At 39.7% G+C, this 17,774-nt stretch overlaps 1 protein-coding gene and 1 non-coding gene across 3 annotated transcripts in view; both read left to right on the top strand.

Moving 5' to 3' along the window:
• The window catches only part of LOC124551060 (mitochondrial 2-oxodicarboxylate carrier-like), a 92,320-nt gene that overhangs the window by 26,426 nt on the left and 48,120 nt on the right, over positions 1–17,774 (top strand). For both annotated transcript variants that reach the window (XM_047125938.1, XM_047125937.1), the window contains exons 3-4: positions 4,504–4,727; positions 6,438–6,500. In XM_047125938.1, the coding sequence (XP_046981894.1) occupies positions 4,504–4,727; positions 6,438–6,500 (287 nt within the window). The remainder of the gene's footprint in view (positions 1–4,503; positions 4,728–6,437; positions 6,501–17,774) is intronic.
• On the top strand, positions 5,298–5,370 carry Trnaa-cgc. Its single transcript has one exon. It is a non-coding gene; the product is annotated as a tRNA-Ala (tRNA).

Raw genomic sequence — 17,774 nt, 5'->3', positions numbered from 1 at the left:
ATCACAGTTCATCACATTTGCCAGTTCTCGGTTACACTGATGTGGATCATTGTGGATTAATGTGTTTAAGTGAGCTTCACGAAACCCCGAAGGCCTTCCTGATACTGGAGAGTCACTAATGTTAAAATGATACTCCTTAAACCGAGAAAACCATTTTCTTGCCGTGCTCTGTCCAGTGGTGCTATCACCATACACGGTGCAAACAGAAGAATACATGGGAAATGTTCTGATTTCTCCACTTGGCACTCCCATTTTCTAGTGTCCGCAGCTCCGCTCATTATCTCCAAAGGACAAAGTGACAAGATGTAATCTCAGATAGCAACAGTGAACTAGAAATAAAAAATAGCAAATTATAAATAAAGCCACAGCAGTGAGAACACCAACATGCAAAACAAAACTGCTATCAATTATGCACCAACATAACAATAATTCAATAGCAAATATTTCCTGCCAGAATTTTATGAATACCTAATAAAATTATTTTTAACGCCTGCTGCATACCATCCACTGTGAAAGCTGGAAGGCCCTCTAGCGGGCGATAGGGACCAAGTTGACTGTCGCTGGTTTTGAGGGCCACTCGAGGTGTGAAAGAGTTCCCGAGTGGGTGTTTGTTGAACCAGGAATGTGTGTGTGCAGCTCTGTGGACACAGCCATTGTCATGTTGGAAGACAGAGGTGTGCACTGCATACGGTCTCATCATGAAGATGTACAAGAAAGTTTAATGCTCATTCACCAGGAATGCACAAGTAAACATCACGGTTGACGTTCACCGTAACTTGAACGAGTGAGCCCGAGTCGTGGTAACGAAAAGCACACCCGAGAGAGCAACAGGGAACAAACTCTGGCCTGTCCTGCACCCTCCACACACTGTGGTCGAACACGTCACTAGGCCATCAGTCCACTTGACACTTCGCCTCGTGTTGTCTGAGCAGAGGCGAATTCATTACTTGTCAAACCACAGTAGACACCTCCACTCAGTTACTGTGCTGTTTGGCCCACTGGAGACTTGCAGCTTACTGTGCCGCTGTGAGCAATGCTATATGACTTCAGATGTCCATTCTGTACAGTTTCCTTCACAGTATTCTCTCAGGAACTATAGCAGTTGTCACCTAAATAAGTATCTCGAGGTTGTGCTGTCACAGCGTCAGGCACAAACTGCTGTAATTTGTCCACTTTACAGCTCTGTTGCCATTTACGTGCTACAGCGACGATGGAGGTCAGCGCCACCTGCATTTTCAGTGTTTCCGTGTGATATTGTGTGTTTGCGTGTGGTTTCTCTGTTCTGTAGAAAGGTGCGTTGACTTGTGTGTTATAGTGGAGGTAAGGAAGGAGCGAGGGTCCAACTGGTAAAGGATGACAAGACATTCGAAAATAAACTAAGATTGTTTTGTTGAACATACTGAAGTTTTTTTTCCCCCCTGCTATGGCTGGCACTAAAGAAGCCAGGAATAATATAAATTTTGCACAAATTAATAAACTGACAGTAAAACCTCGTTGTATTTCCGAATCGACTGTATTCCGTGTAAACAGTGCAATGATGTCGGCAAAGTCTCCAGATGTGAGCGTGTACTTTGATCCTCCAAGAAAGGGATACAAACAAAAATGGAAATCTACAGAATTTGATGATTTTTTTTTAAAAAAAAAGTTTACTGTGGAGAAATGTACTTGGTTACTGCAGCATAGGAGAGCATCTGACGGATAGAAAAATACAGGGTGATCTCTGTGAAATAATTCTGTTCTTTGGCTTCACCGGTTATTTCGTTTTTGGCACAGAAAGTGTAATGACAGACGAAAATTTTTAATGAGACACACATTGGAGCAGCAAGGTTGAACTTTTTATGTAGAATGCACTTAATGTGTGTTGACGACAACTGTCTCGTAGTATTCTTCAGTAAAACTTGGATTTCACAAAACCATACAAACAAATATCTTTTACTCTACTGCAATGGAAATAGTGGGCTGAAAATATGTACAGTTACTTCTGTAAGGCATATATTGGCAATTTGGGTGCTGGGTGCGGCAATTTGGGTGCTGGGTGCAGTGACGAATGGTCTGTAATAGCTGCAAATTAAAAAGGGGTAATTGGAAGATCGAGAATATTCTCTGTCTTTTAGGTGAGCTGTCGGAACTAAAGTCCTGGTGGCAGCATACGATTAATCATGCACTATTGCACATGGAGTCTCTTGTAAATAAAATGCAGTCTTGGGTGACACAATACAATACATATGTTACCAAAATTAATTTTACAGTTTTCTTAATAACTTTCTCACTGAAAGTTTCTATTAGGTCCAACAGAATGCAAAGTCATCAGCAACGACATTTTTCATTACACAGGTGGAAAAGTTTCAAACCTCTTAAGTTATTTTATTCTGACTCAGAATACTTTTTTGTTTTCACAGTAAAATATGTACCACAAGCATCTACAAACATTGACAATGTTCCTATATTTTTTTAATCCAAATATGTTAGTGGTTTTTTCACATGGTGAAACAGCACACGCGCAGCCCTTCCCGGACATTTTTGTTGCAGTGCAGGAAGGAATTTGTTCTTCAAAACATTTTCGTAGGGTGCACCTGTTACTGTAGTGCCCTTTGGAATGCAATGGGTAAGGATTATGCCCTCGCTGTCTCAGAACATGGACACCATCATTTTTTCAGCACTGGCGGTTACACGAAATTTTTTTGGTGGCGGTGAATCTGTGTGCTTCCATTGAGCTGACTGGCGCATTGTTTCTGGATTGAAAAATGGCATCCACGTCTCATCCATTGTCACAACCGATGAAAAGAAAGTCCCATTCATGCTGTCGTTGCGCGTCAACATTGCTTGGCAACGTGCCACACGGGCAGCCGTGTGGTCGTCCCTCAGCATTCGTGGCACCCACCTGGATGACACTTTTCGCATTTTCAGGTCGTCATGCAGGATTGTGTGCACAGAACCCACAGAAATGCCAACTCTGGAGGCGATCTGTTCAACAGTCATTCGGTGATCCCCCAAAACAATTCTCTCCACTTTCTCGATCATGTCGTCAGACCGGCTTGTGCGAGCCCGAGGTTGTTTCGGTTTGTTGTCACACGATGTTCTGCCTTCATTAAACTGTCGCACCCACGAACGCACTTTCGACACATCCATAACTCCATCACCACATGTCTCCTTCAACTGTCGATGAATTTCAATTGGTTTCACTCCACGCAAATTCAGAAAACGAATGATTACACGCTGTTCAAGTAAGGAAAACGTCGTCATTTTAAGTATTTAAAACCGTTCTCATTCTCGCCGCTGGCGGTAAAATTCCATCTGTTGTACGGTGCTGCCATCTCTGGGACGTATTGACAATGAACGCGGCCTCATTTTAAAACAATGCACATGTTTCTATCTCTTTCCAGTCCGGAGAAAAAAAATCGGAGGCCTTAGAACTTGAATGCACCTCGTACTTTAAATACAATATAATGAGCATCTCTGTTATATTTAGAAACAAAGTTATAATATAAGATAAAACTGTCCTTTTTAGTGAACTATTCACAAACATCCCTAATTTCTTTAATGAGACTTGTTTTCTATAATTTTCACACTTCTTTCTGGAGGTGTGTGTGCTGTCGCAAAGTTACCCCTATAATCTGCAGAAATAACTTTTTTTGCTTTCCTATGGCTGTAGAAAAATCTTATAAAATTCAGCGCGTACACAATGGTTCGCACATATCACTTATTTATACTAACTCACCTTCAGTTAGTAGCTTGCGTCACTAATAGCAGCATTGTGGAGAAACGCACTGCAGCAAAGGTTAATGTTGAAAACACACTGTGGCAGAAGTATTTGTCAAATGTTGACCCGAGTTACAGTATACAAGAATAAAAAGCTGGAACAATTGTAATAAACATTTTTGGAACAGTGATTAAAATTTTTTTAATTTTTTTGTTTTTAAAATTCAGTCTTAATCACACCAGATATGTTACAAGAACATACGTGATATCACAGCAGCTGAGAAGTGTGCTCCACCTACCATCTTCGAAGGATGCCATGGGTCTGATGTTGGTCATGTGATATGACCAAAACTGGTCACCTATGTTCTTGTAACATACATGGTGTGATTAAGACTGAATTTTAAAAACAAAAAATTTTAAAAAGCTGGAACACACTGTTGTCACAAAGTAATACCTTGCTCACAATACTGCCCAGTTTTAAGGTATTATGACAGGAAGAAACATAATTGTTAACATATGACGTAGTAAAAATGAGGGCATATCACGTGCTTTAGTAGAAGCCTGTATCAGCTACTCCTATATGAAAATCTAGGGCTGTTATATTACACCTACCCAAGTGAAAGTGAGGCACTTCCTAGCTTTAGGAAACATAGCACCTTCCATGGGGGATAGTGTGGGGAGGGTTAAAAAGAAACTGCAAGTCAGTCATTTTTTATGTATATAGTTTACCCGTTTGTCATGTTTACTTTGCTCAAGATTTTACACAGTCACATTACTCTTACCTGGACGTGCACAATGTTACAGCATTTATGGAAGTATGCGTTATGCACCCCCTTGATGTGGTGAAGACGTGTTTGCAGCTGCAGCACTCACCGGTGGCCGGATCCACGCCCAAGGGCGTAGCCCAGTACTACTACAGTGGCGTTGTCAACTGTGTTCGGACTGTCTACCGCCAGGAGAGCTTCCTCTCACTGTGGAAGGGAGTTGTCCCTCCCGTGCTCATTGAGACTCCGAGGAGAGCAATGAATGTGAGTCACTCAATTTGCTTCTGAGGTAATCTCTTCACAGTATAGTCACTGCACTGTAGTTTTATATAAGTATTCCCCTTATTTTGTATGTTTTCTTTCAGAAGTATATATAATAATTTTGCTTCAACCAAAGTTGTTGTTAATAATAACTACTAAACTGATCTACAGAAAAACATTAGGTCCCACCCTTTCAAATCAACCCCACACAAGAATGAGTAATGGCTGGTGTGTGGTGCATGTTTCAAATAAGGAAGTTCCCACACCACACCCTGTATAACCAGTTCATAAATGTACAGCAAGGGAACATTTAGTATAATGAGGAGATTATTTTTAAGTAGGTGGCACGACATTCTTTGCTTTGCATTGTGCAATTTCTAATGATGATGTTTGAAGCATTAATGGTTGGGACATATTGTTCAAGCTGCCTCAAAATATAGTTCTGGGTATATTATTATTGCTTATATTCATGCTGGTTTGCATTGTATAATCTCATCAGTGCAAATGCCAGGCTGTTTCATATATTTGCAGGGTCTGAATGTGTGAGCTCCATGACATGTTTGTCCCATACCGAGCGAGGTGGTGCAGTGGTTAGCACACTGGACTCGCATTCGGGAGGACGACGGTTCAATCCCGTCTCCAGCCATCCTGATTTAGGTTTTCTGTGATTTCCCTAAATCGTTTCAGGCAAATGCTGGGATGGTTCCTTTGAAAGGGCACGGCCGACTTCCTTCCCCATCCTTCCCTAACCCGAGCTTGCGCTCCGTCTCTAATGACCTCGTTGCCGACGGGACGTTAAACACTAACCACCACCACCACCACCCACCATGTTTATGTCCAGTTGCATTCGTAGGAATTTCCTGCAAATCCTGGTTTTTGTAATGGATTCGAAATTCATTTAACTTTCTTTGTTTTGTTTGAAACTGCGTTAACTGATTTTTTCCTGTTTTAATTTTAAACCATCCAGGTTAAATCAGTTGTCTAATTTTATGTCGCATTTATGGCAGTTTGAGGAATTTAGCTAGCACTGGTAGTTTCAATGGTACAGATGTATCACTGAAAAGAGAACTGAGTGACAGTCATTATTAAGAAGTAGATCATTTAAGTAAAATGCAAACAAAATGGAGCCTAAGGCTGAATTTTGGGGATTTCCTGTGAAATAGTTTTTCCAATCCGAAGCATAATTGCCTCAATCTGATGTTATAACAACTCTTTTTCTTCAACTAATAATGATAGAAATCTAAGGAGGCAAGTGTTAGATTTCTAGATATGTGCAAGGACATCTAATTTTGGCAGGGTACATGCAGATACTATTTAAAAATGTGTAGCAGGCTGGCTATGTCATGGTGGTTAAAGGGCATAGCACACAAATATTGCAGAGCAACTTCAGTACGCCAAGCAGAGACTTGGAATCATATGGGGCACTAGTATACAGACAGCCTATCCATCCCATGTATTCCTTTGTTTTTAAATGTTGCAGATATTGTTCAGTGACACATGTGTTGTTTTCCCAAATTTCAAATCCTTTTTTTTTTTCTTGCGCTCATTATAGTATTTAATTCATTTGGTACTTGTGTCTGTCACAGGTATGCTTATTTGCTTGTAATTGACAAATTTCTGTTCTTTTTTTCATGTTTCACTTACATCTTGTAATTTACTACTGACATAGTGTATTGCGTATCACTAATCTGAACTAATTATCTCATATTACAGTTTCTTCTCTTTGAAAACTATGAGCAGCACCTCTTGTTTGGGTCTGAAACAGCAAAACCATTGGTAAGTATAACATGTTGTAGATTGATCCTGTTTTATACTACTTTTATTAACAATGTGTGTATAAAAGAAATATGGATCTGTAAATAATGGAAGGAGTAAAAAATAAAACTATTTCTTGTATTTTAGTTGTAGACCAGTCTGACTCGCCATGTTGTTGAGACAGCCTAATCTACAAGTACAGTAAATGAGACCAAAAGCATTGCAAAACTTTCCCTCACAGCTAGAATCTGATCTAGGCAGCTCATAAAACTGTTGGGTATATTGACAACATCCTCAGATGTCGTAAGAACTTTGTTGTCAACAATCAAACACAGTTTGAAAATAACAGTAATATTCATAAATATAATACTAGAAAGAGTAATGGCGTACACTATCCTTCCCTCAGCCTTAGGGTAGTGCAGAAATAAATGAATTGAGCCATAAAAATACTTGACCCCCCTATCCATTTGATGTAAAGAATTCGACAGATAATAAAATGAACTTAAAATACAAACTGAAATAGTGTATGCTTGACAAATACAAATTGAAATTGTGTTTGCGTGATACGTACAAACTGAAGTTGTGTATGCTTGACAACTACTTCTACTCCATGTAAGAACTTCTCAATGAGTAATAATATGGTGTATGAATCTATTGTGTGGGAGGTGGTACCAATAATTCAGGGTGTTTCAAAAAGAATGACATGATTTTGAATGGCAGTAAATATAAAACATTGGATGTGCCAGAAAGGAAGAGTGTGTTGGAATAGGCATGGTCTAGAGCAGGCTCATCCAAGAATTACCCGCGGGCCCCAGGCAGTGTAGTTCAGCATCCCGGCCATGACCGTGTGTCGCTAGTGTCGGCATAGGAGCGAGAGAGAGAGCTGCGGAGTGAGTGAGACAGCACAGCACTGCTCTGCGGTGGACTGTCCCGCAGTCAGATCCAACGCAAACAAAATAACAGAGGAAGCGCACCTCTGTAAAAGAGGCCGATGAGCGGTAAAACAAGCAAACCATTTACTGTTTAGGTAACAACTAGTGCTCGTGTGGCAGAATTACTACTCAAAGCTTTAGACAACAATATCCAAAACAAGAATCGAAGAACATCTGAGTTGTTTTCTGGCCCACAGGTTCATTCTATTAGTACTGCACATGCACACTCGTCGTATGTACAATGGGCGTCTTCTGAAAAATATATCAGTTTCTTAAATGAACTAGAGTCATAAATATTCTATTTTAGAAATAATTTTCTGTAAGGGATATAGAGTCTAATTCTTACTGTTAGCAGTTACAAGTAAATATTTTTTGTTATACTTCAGGCTACATCTTTTTGTATCCCCTTTCAGAGTTTAGAAATCGGATCCTTAGTTTCTGTTTTGTACGTAATAATTTTAAATGACCAAGTTTGAAAACTTATTAAAAATAGAATTAAGTCTATAAAGCTCTTTAATTCCTACAGTCAATGTTGTTAAAGAAGATTGTAACATTTTACACTTTTTTTATTTTTTGAGGAAACGGTTTTGTCTACGTTTGGTTCAATATTTCCTGACACTGATAACCTCAAAGAATTAGTCAAATTTTTATCGTCAAGTAATGAACGGTTCTTAGTTTTAGCAAGCTTTAAAAGAGAGAAAAAGCGCTCACAGATATACGTGGAACCAAACATTGAGAGAACTTTGACAGCGTGCTTGTGCAAAAGAGGATATTTCTCTCACGGAAGACAGCTGTAAAAGTCATCCAAAGAAAGCGGTCCTTCAGGCGGATATCGCACTGCAGGTCAATCAGCTCTAGTTGACGCACTTGTGAAACTTCTTTTTTTTTTATATCTTATGGGACTTAACTGCTAAGGTCATCAGTCCCTAAGCTTACACACTACTTAACCTAAATTATCCTAAGGACAAACACACACACACCCATGCCCGAGGGAGGACTCGAACCTCCGCCCGGATCAGCCGCACAGTCCATGACTGCAGCGCCTTAGACCGCTCGGCTAAGCACTTGTGAGACGTCTTATGCTGAAGGGAAAACGGGCGAACAAATATATCTGAGGCCGATTGAAGCTCACTTTATCTCCAAAAATCTGTTTTCAAACCGTTCTTGTAATTTGCAAATGATTTCAACATAATCTGAAAAATCTGCATCTTCTTTAACGCTATGTAGTGCAGGAAAGTGTCCACAATTCTTCTTGTGCAATTGTTTTTCCCAAAAAAGAAGTTTTTTTTTTTTTAAATGCTTGAATCATCTGCGCTAAATCAACAACATAGTGATTTTCGCGTTGGAGTGAAATGTTCAAAGAATTTAAACGACCAGTAAGGTCACTCAAAAAAGCCAAATTCACCACGGACTTAAGATCACAAAGTAATACTTCTGGACGGCCTTTCATTTCCAAAAAGGTATTTATTTCACCCCTCAAGGAGAAAAACTGATGAAGCACCTTTCCTCTGCTCAGCCATCTTACTTCGGCGTGGTAGGGGATGTCCGGGTATTCCGCCTCGATATCAGCCAGAAATTCTTTTAATTGGTGATGGGTGAGTCCTTGCGATCGAAGATAATTAACCGTTCGAAGAAATGTGTCCATAACATGTTTTTATGTTGACAATCTTCTCATAAAGTGCCTCCTGGTGTATCAGACAGTGGACTGCCGCGAATAAGGAACAGCCGACTGTCGTATCCCTCGTAGTGCAGGGGCTCCATCCGTTGTTACACTGGTCAGGTGTTCCCATTTTAAGCCCACTGACTCTAACACGTTTTCCATGGCTAGAAAAAATATCCAAGCCTGTGGTTGTGTCTTTTAATGGTATAAGATCGAGAAATTCTTCGGCGAGACGCAGATTGTCGTCAACACCTCGAATGAATATGACGAGCTGAGATATGTCCGCAACGTCAGCGGACTCGTCAAGAGCGATAGAAAGTGAAATAAAGTTTGCGGCTCTCTCCATTAATTGCTGCTCCATATCTGAGACCTTATCTTCTACTCTGTGGGCACGAAGCGCGCGTACAGTGGCATGGCGAGGCTCGGCAGGCGGTCCGCACGGCCAGCTAAGCGACACGGCTCGGCCACTGCGACAACAAACGAATTCTCCCGGGGCGCTGGCCGTGGGCGATGCGGGCGCTAGCGCCCCAGGAGCGCAGTTTGGATGAGCCTGGTCTAGGGTTTCAGAAAATAAGCGTTAGATGTCAGTCAGAAGTGAGATGACATCTGCTCAACAGAAAGTGTTTTGTGTGCTGCAGTTTGCAAAGACTGAGTCATTGATTTTGGTCCAGAGTGCTTTTCATTCATGTTTTAGCATTGATCTACCTGTCCCAAAAACATTTGTCATTAGTATTGCCAATTTGAAGAGACAGTGTGCTCGTATGAAAGTAAGAGTCTAGGTTGATCTCGCACTCGGTGGAAAGAATTCGGCAAATGTTTAAGTGAGGTCCAAAAGTCTGCTTGCCACACAGGCAGAGAACTGACAATGCCTCATGCGACTGGGAAATGTTAAGACATCATTTGGTCTGTAAACCATACAGACTACAGTTAGTGCAAACTATTTGGGTTGATGATGAAAGGAAATAGATTCACTTCAGTAGTGCGCTGCTCAGGGTTTATATGACCCAGGAGATCCAGAAAAAAACCGGGAATTTTTTCATCTGGGAGAAATCCAGGAATTTTTATTGTTTTAGTTTTCAGTTAAATTTTTGTAACTTTGACTGGTAAGAACCAAAACTCTACCAAAGAATATTACTGTATCTCGCTACTGAATAATAATATTGAAGCAATAAAACATGAACGAGAGAAAAAAAAAACGAAAATAAAACTTAAGTTGCAAAGGAATTGCGCTATATACAACTACAAAACTCAGTGCTCATACAATCGTCTGCCAGCAGCAAATTGTGTCAAAGGCTTTAGGAAGACTATGCAGTGCTTCACAACAATGAATTGCTTCCGATGAGCGTGACGTCACAACTGCAGTAGCGTTTGAGTAGTTGCGAGCGAGCTCTTGCGCATGTACTGTAGCGTCGCATATGAGTAGTATCTTCTCTCGTTTCTAGCTACAGAAGTGTGGAAGTTAGCTGTATAAGCAATAGGAGCAAGCAGCCAATACTACTCAGAAAAATTTTACTGGCACATCTAAGCTGCCAGATTCATGCATGGTCAACAGGCCTGGCTATAGGGGTCGGGGGACAGACTGGGGTATCTACCCTGGGCAGCAATTTTAGGGGAGGGGGGAGGCCAAATTCATATTCTTGAGGAAAAAGACCATGTTTCACAAAACGCCTAGCATCCAGCGCACGTTGGTCTGTCGATTATTCGTATGATTTTGAAACACATCCCTGTTGGTTTTTGAACATTTTTGAACTAATTCTAAGTTGATCCTCAATGAATCGTAAGTTTATTTTTGAATGCGTGCATAGTGTACGTGATGCCTCTGTTATGGGAATCCCTGTGGCATCTAGAGATAAACTTTCCTGCAGACAAAAGGGGACGGGGCTATACAAGTTGAGCGGAATAAAACCAAACGGGTGAAAGCCAATGTGTTTGACTGGGTTTGAGAATGATCAGCATTGTTATAATTACTAACAAAATCCATAGATTCAGACTACCAGAGTGGAAATAAACGATTAATTGGAGTAACAGGCAAGAAATATCACGTATTATCTTCTTGGTGTATCTAAGAAAATGAAATTTTGACAGAAAACATTTGGCCAGATCGCTACACTAGTAAAGGCCATTTGTACAGTCCCCAGCTAGCAGATGCTAAAGTTCTATTCTGGGAGTAGCACAGAAAACACGTTGTATGAACACGTAATAACACCTAACCGAAGAATAAATGCGGGATAACTAAACCAGTGATTGTAACTGGGTTAGTGAAGGTAACTGGAGAATATATTTTGACACTGGCGGGAATAGTTGCAGAATTAGTGATGAGAAGATTGTTTGTTAGAAGATGATGGAGGAGAAACTGGGGCATCACATAAATTATGGAATAATATGACGTTTCCAAATTTATATAAAAATTTCATACTACTGCTTTTTGATCTTGTTCTTCAGAAGCTAGAGCATGTGAATGAAATGTGAAACTATTTCCTAATATAAAAGTTTTTGCTTGTAGTACGCCTAATAGGCATCTGATATTGATACTTCGTGAATTGAGTTGTGTTATAAAAGTGACCATTTGTGCCAAAACAGTCTCGTTTATTTGGTGTGTGTTAAAATTGCTGGAATATTAGGCAGGCTCGTTTCGTTTTATTTAGCAGACAATGAGAAAATACATGTAATCAGAACGAGAAACAACATCAGTCTTGGATACTATTGTTTTAACAGCTTTTTCAATATTTAATAGATCCTTTCCCAGAAAGGAAAGCACTCCATGTAAAGCTATAGCAAGATTAGAGAGAAAAAATTGCTATGAATTAAGGATGGAAGAAATGTTACTATCCTGTTTGTCTCTTGTTTTTACTGGTTTTATGTATCTTATATTTAATGTGATGTCTCACAAAGCAGCAAGTTATTAGATAGTAGGTAATAAAGAGTGCAAATTTTCTGAAGAGTTCTTGTTCTCCAGGTTCCAATTAATCCCATCCGCTATTAATTGCGAGCTGGGAGCAATAGAGGCACCACAGGGCATTTAATTTCCACTGTCCTGAATGTAGTTTGATGGCACCCATTACAAAATATTACACATTTGAGTTCCACAGAGTGAAATACAGTCACGTGTGATAGAAGACTGCTGTGTGAAGAGGCATGGCACTGCACTTTGACACACTTTAGGCCAAATAACATGTCTTATATGTCGTATGTATCAGGCATTTGACGCTGTGGTTTGGGACAAGCTGGCGACTATTATGAGGGAAAAGAGAGTGGACTGGAAAACCAGAAGACTTATAAACTCATTGTACCTTAATCAAAAAGTTTCAGTTAAAGTGAGAGGAAAAAGTACAAACTGGATCAGACTAGGGAAAGGAGTAAGACAAGGATGCTGTTTATCACCTACTCTTTTCAACCTGTACTTGGAAAATATGATTGACCAATGCTCATTAGATGACAAAGGAGTAGAAATTGGAGGAAGAAGAGTAGGGTGCTTGAGATTTGCTGATGACATGGTCCTTCTAGCCACGGGGGAAAAAGAATTACAGGATTTGGTGGACACCATTGCAACTAACGGAAAAAAATATGGAATGAAAATTAACACAAATAAAACAAAAGTATTGGCAATAGGAGGAAATAAGGAAATAAAAATTGTGCTGAATGGAGAAACACTAGAACAGGTGCAAAATTTTAAGTATCTTGGAAGCAGGATAGACACTGACTGGAAGTGCACCACAGAAATTAAAACAAGGATAGCAATGGCAAAAGAGGCGTTTTATAAGAAAAGGAGAATCTTCTGCAGCGGTCTGGACAGAGAACTCAGAAAGAGACTCATCAAATGTCTTGTATGGAGTGTTCTTCTATATGGCGCTGAAACATGGACTATGAGGAAAAAAGACAGAGAAAGGCTGGAGGCTTTTGAGATCTGGACATAGCAGAAGATGGAAAGAATAAGTTGGATGGACAGAGTAAAAAATGAAGAGGTACTGAGAAGAGTGGGAGAGAAAAGACAGTTACTAGATGTAATAAAGAGAAGAAAAAGAAATTGGATTGGGCATATATTAAGAAAGAATGACGGACTGATAAAAACAGTTTTAGAAGGTTATGTAGAAGGGAAAAGGAAGCGAGGAAGGAAGAGATTCCAGATACTGGATGACATGATGGACGGTACAACATACAGCAGCCTTAAGAAGGAAGCAATGGATCGCAGAAAATGGAGAGGCAAAGGACCTGCTAATGTAGCAGATAACTGATGATGATGATCAGACTCTATAGAATGATGTGTGCTACAAAATAAACATATTTTTGGAAAGTCGATTTTTTGTTTAATTTTGGCGACCTACCTCAAACGCTCGAGGAAAGGGGGGTGCCACTATCTAGTATTGCCCCGGTTCGGAAATGTCGTAGATCCGGGACTGATCAACAAAGCAGTCGGAGTTGTAGTGCGGAGGTGAGTAGTCTCCACGTGACCTGTGTTTATGTTTAGTGATTCTGCTGTTTCCCCTTCGTTTATTGCTGTCATGTCAAATGAAAACGAAACGGATTTCTATGGCCGGGAGCTATCAGGTGAATTAAAATACATTCACATAATTACCCAAGGCTAAAATAAGTTATTAGTTTCAGATTTTATTTTATGTCCACCTTTCTGACAGTCAAGCATTAATCGCCTTGCACAACAATGAAGTTATATTTGTCGGTTTGCTAAAGAAATTTGGCTTTCATTAATCTTTTCCGCTGAGGCAGTCCATTTATTTGAAACGACAAGTTTAAATCCACACAATTGGCTAGTTTCAACTGTTTGCTGCATTTCAAGTGCACGTTTTCATCTTCTAGCACGTATCGCATTATGCCATAATAAAGAACCAAACATGAGTTAATACGGTACTGGTACTCCAAGAAAATTCACATCCGACTCTGGACATACGCATGTGCACTTTAAGACGAATTATGCATTTTTGTATGGTTCACGAATTTCCGATGCTCTAGGAGTATCCTCTGATGTCTTGTTTCCTTAATGACATAATGTAAGATCTTCTAATGTTTTACATACACGAACATACAGGCTTCCTGCGTCATCATAGCTGCGCAAGCGCAGTGACGCCTATTATCTATCGCTCTCTGGCAACTGCTGAAACAAGCCTATTTCTAACAGGTTGCGGGAAAATATTGCGAGTGGTGATTTGAGAAGTGTTACTTTCAAAGTAAATTTCCTTTTACACAAGATGAACTATGTGTGAGAATGTATGATGAATTTTGTAAATCACAGAGCGTTTGACTCTCATTTAAAAATCAACTCTTTGAGGACGACCCTTTAGAATAATTTCGAGCCCAGGGGATAAGACATGTATGTCGTCGTTAAAAATTTTACTGGCACATTTGTGTGATGTATCTTTAAGTGTAATACACACAAAAAATATCAACATTATATGTGAAAGCTTAGCTTCTCTTGCAGCTTATTAATCTTAGAGACCAATATTATATGTGAAACTTTACTTTTCTTGTAGCAACACTATGTATATTAATTTAAAGCATTAACTTTTCCTATTTGTGTGTTCTCGCTACCTAACAGTGATGTTGCTATTGGCTGACTACATCATGTGTCCTATGCTCTGAACAGCCGCTGCCATAGGCTGGCGAGATCACATGACATGAGCTATGACTGGTTTACAAAGGCGCAATGCAATCTCGATTTCAATGCTTGGGAAAGTAACGTGCAGTGTTTGGTGGAATTCGAATTTACACTTTCGAAATACGAAAATATGCTGTGTACATGTTGCTGCCCATCAGACATGTTGCTGCACATGAGACATCTTTCCAAAACGTGTTTTTTTTCCCCCCCCCACTGAGATTCATTTTCTAAAGTGTTGGGAAATTCTACGCTGGTGTATGAAACCATAACCATTCAAAGGACGGATAAGCTTTACAGTTTCGAGGAAAAGTATACTGTCACTTAACATGGAAAAAGTGTATTTTTAACCGGGAAATCTGGGATTTTTTTTTTTTTTTGCCTTGTCAGTGTATACACCCGTCTGCTAAAGGACACGAAAGACGATACATTTTTACCACGGTTAATTTTCTGTGATGAAGCAACATTTCATTTTAGCAGTAAAATAAATCAACATAACGTGCGCATATGGGGCTCTAGAACCCTCATGACTCTGTTGAGTATGAAAGAGACTCACCTGAAGTGAACATTTTTTGTGCCTTCTTTTTTTTTTGAGGAAAACACTATGACTTCAGTGAGCTGTCTTCAAATGCTGCAGAATTGGCTTTTTCCAAAATTTCTAGAGGACACCAATGACTTAATTTTCCACCAGGATCGAGCTCCACCACACTGCGAAAACAGTGTATGTCAGTTTCTCAATGACATATTGTCTCAGTGCTGGATAGGGTGCACGGGGACCCAGAGACGCTGTTCTACATTTGTGGTCTCCAAGATCGCCAGACATGACCCCCTGAGATTTTTTTCTTATAGGGATATGTGAAGGAAGGTATGATGATCCCTCCTTTATGTCATGGCATAGTAGAAGTGAAGAATAGAATATTAGCTGCCACAGCTTCTGTAAAAGCAGATGCATTGTGATGAATTTAGCTATTGTCTAGATGTAGTTTGTGCTCCTGCTGTGGGGCACGAAGAGCATTTGTAATAGCATAGCTAAAACTTTAAGATTTTGTGATTATTTTGGAATTGGAGTTTTGTAATTAGGTCATTCTTTTTTTAACACGCTGTAGACTGCATAACGAGAATTGTCCACTCCAAAGAAAATAACTAGATTTAATCAACTGGTTTCTAATGTCTTTTTTTGCATATTTATCTACAAAGGTAGGGTAAACCACCCAATTATTGGCACTTTAAGAACATGTTTGTAGGGTAAATTATGTATCCTCAATACTTTCCTTGCTTGAAGTATAATTCTAACACAAAACATAGCAGAATATTAAAGTAACATTATACTACAATTACGAAAGTTTTATACTTTATTTTCCATGTGAAATAAGTTGCTTAAAAATATGTAAAATTTTACCAGTTATTGGCACAATTTTCCAGTAGTTGGCATGCACATTACCAGTCATTGGCACCCCCAATTTATAAGGACTTTACTTATTATTAATAATATTATTACTCACAACTAGCTATCACAAGCTGTTCCTAATACTTGGTAATGCAATAGAAGGTGAAAATTCAGAAAATAAAGAAAAACTGAGAATCAATTTATTAATTCAGTAAAATTACATAACACTCTATACAAATACAACTATGAATTACAGAAACACCAAATTAAGTTTGTTCTCAGTCCTTTCCTTTGTGTGAGTACTATTCCTGAAGAACTGCTATGCATAGGCCTTTGTGTGATGCAAGCAGTAAGAATTTATTCCACCGATTCGGAGAAATCACTTTCATCTTCAAAGGCATCAGTATTGTCACTATCATGTACCATGTAACAATTATGGCATACAACGAGATCATCATCTGGGATATGTATTTGATGCCCACTGGGGATGCATGTAGAGTGGAAAAGTTTTTTACAGCTATTACTGTTGTGGCGTAGCAAGACAGCCACGCCACGGAAGTAGCCGAAAGGCACGCGTTTAGTTCACGCAGGCAAGAGATAGGTCTGTAACAGGATACGTAATGAATGCTATAAAGAAAAGTACGTAGCTTCTGGAATACTTAACTTTAATCCATCCTTGGTACATCGCTATTGACGATATAAGTGAGACTCTTTAGATACAAGCTATGTAAGGCTAATGGCGCCTTGCTAGGTCGTAGCCATGGACTTAGCTGAAGGCTATTCTAACAATCTGCTCGGCAAAGGAGCGAGGCTTCGTCAGTGTAGTCGCCAGCTACGTCGTCCGTACAACTGGGGCGAGAGCTATCCCGTATCTCGAGACCTGCCTTGTCGTGGCGCTCGGTCTGCGATCACACAGTGGCGACACGCGGGTCCGACATGTACTAATGGACCGCGGCCGATTTAAAACTACCACCCAGCAAGTGTGATGTCTGGTGGTGACACCACAATTACATTCATATCCCTTCTTGGAAGAAACACTTCTTGTACATTTGAAGCACATTTCACAAAACTCTTTTTCTTTATTCCGCATGCAACCACTTGTAGAAGCTGGAGCGTTCTCAACCTCTGAATGCTTAGCTTGGGATGTCAGCTATGTCAAAATGCTGGTATCTCTCTTCATTTTCTTCTTTTTATTAATTTGTTCAGTAGCTTGCTTTTTCATTTCCTTCTCTTCTCTTTCGTGCTTTCGTTTTTCTTTCTGTTTCATGGCATCCTCCTTCATTTTTACCTTTTCCTCGTGCAGGTTATTCCACTTTCTTGAGGTTAAAACAAATGGGACTCGTTCCAATTGTCGCTTTCTTTTCCTTTTTGGCGTTTCTGGCCAAAGAAGCACTTCTTTTATACATTTGGTTGGAGTTTTATTTACTATAGGCGTATCTTCTGTGTCATCTCTTCCTGATGAACTCTGGCTAGCTTCTTCACTCGAGGCATGTTGTGGATTTGAAATGTTCAGATTTTCATCAGAAAGGGACACGTTGGCATCTGGCGTGATTTCAGTAGCTTTCTGTTCCTGTTTTTGGTTTTCATTTTGATAACATTTCCATAGCCCATATAGAAGAAAGAAATCTTCTCCATGATCGTTTTCTGTCACATTCTGTATAGTCTCAAATTCATTTATTTTCTCTTCTCCAACAACCTGAACAAAAGTGTC

The sequence above is a fragment of the Schistocerca americana genome, chromosome 9 (genome assembly GCF_021461395.2).
Source record: "Schistocerca americana isolate TAMUIC-IGC-003095 chromosome 9, iqSchAmer2.1, whole genome shotgun sequence".
NCBI lineage: Eukaryota > Metazoa > Arthropoda > Insecta > Orthoptera > Acrididae > Schistocerca > Schistocerca americana.
This window is presented reverse-complemented; position numbering and strand designations above follow the sequence as displayed.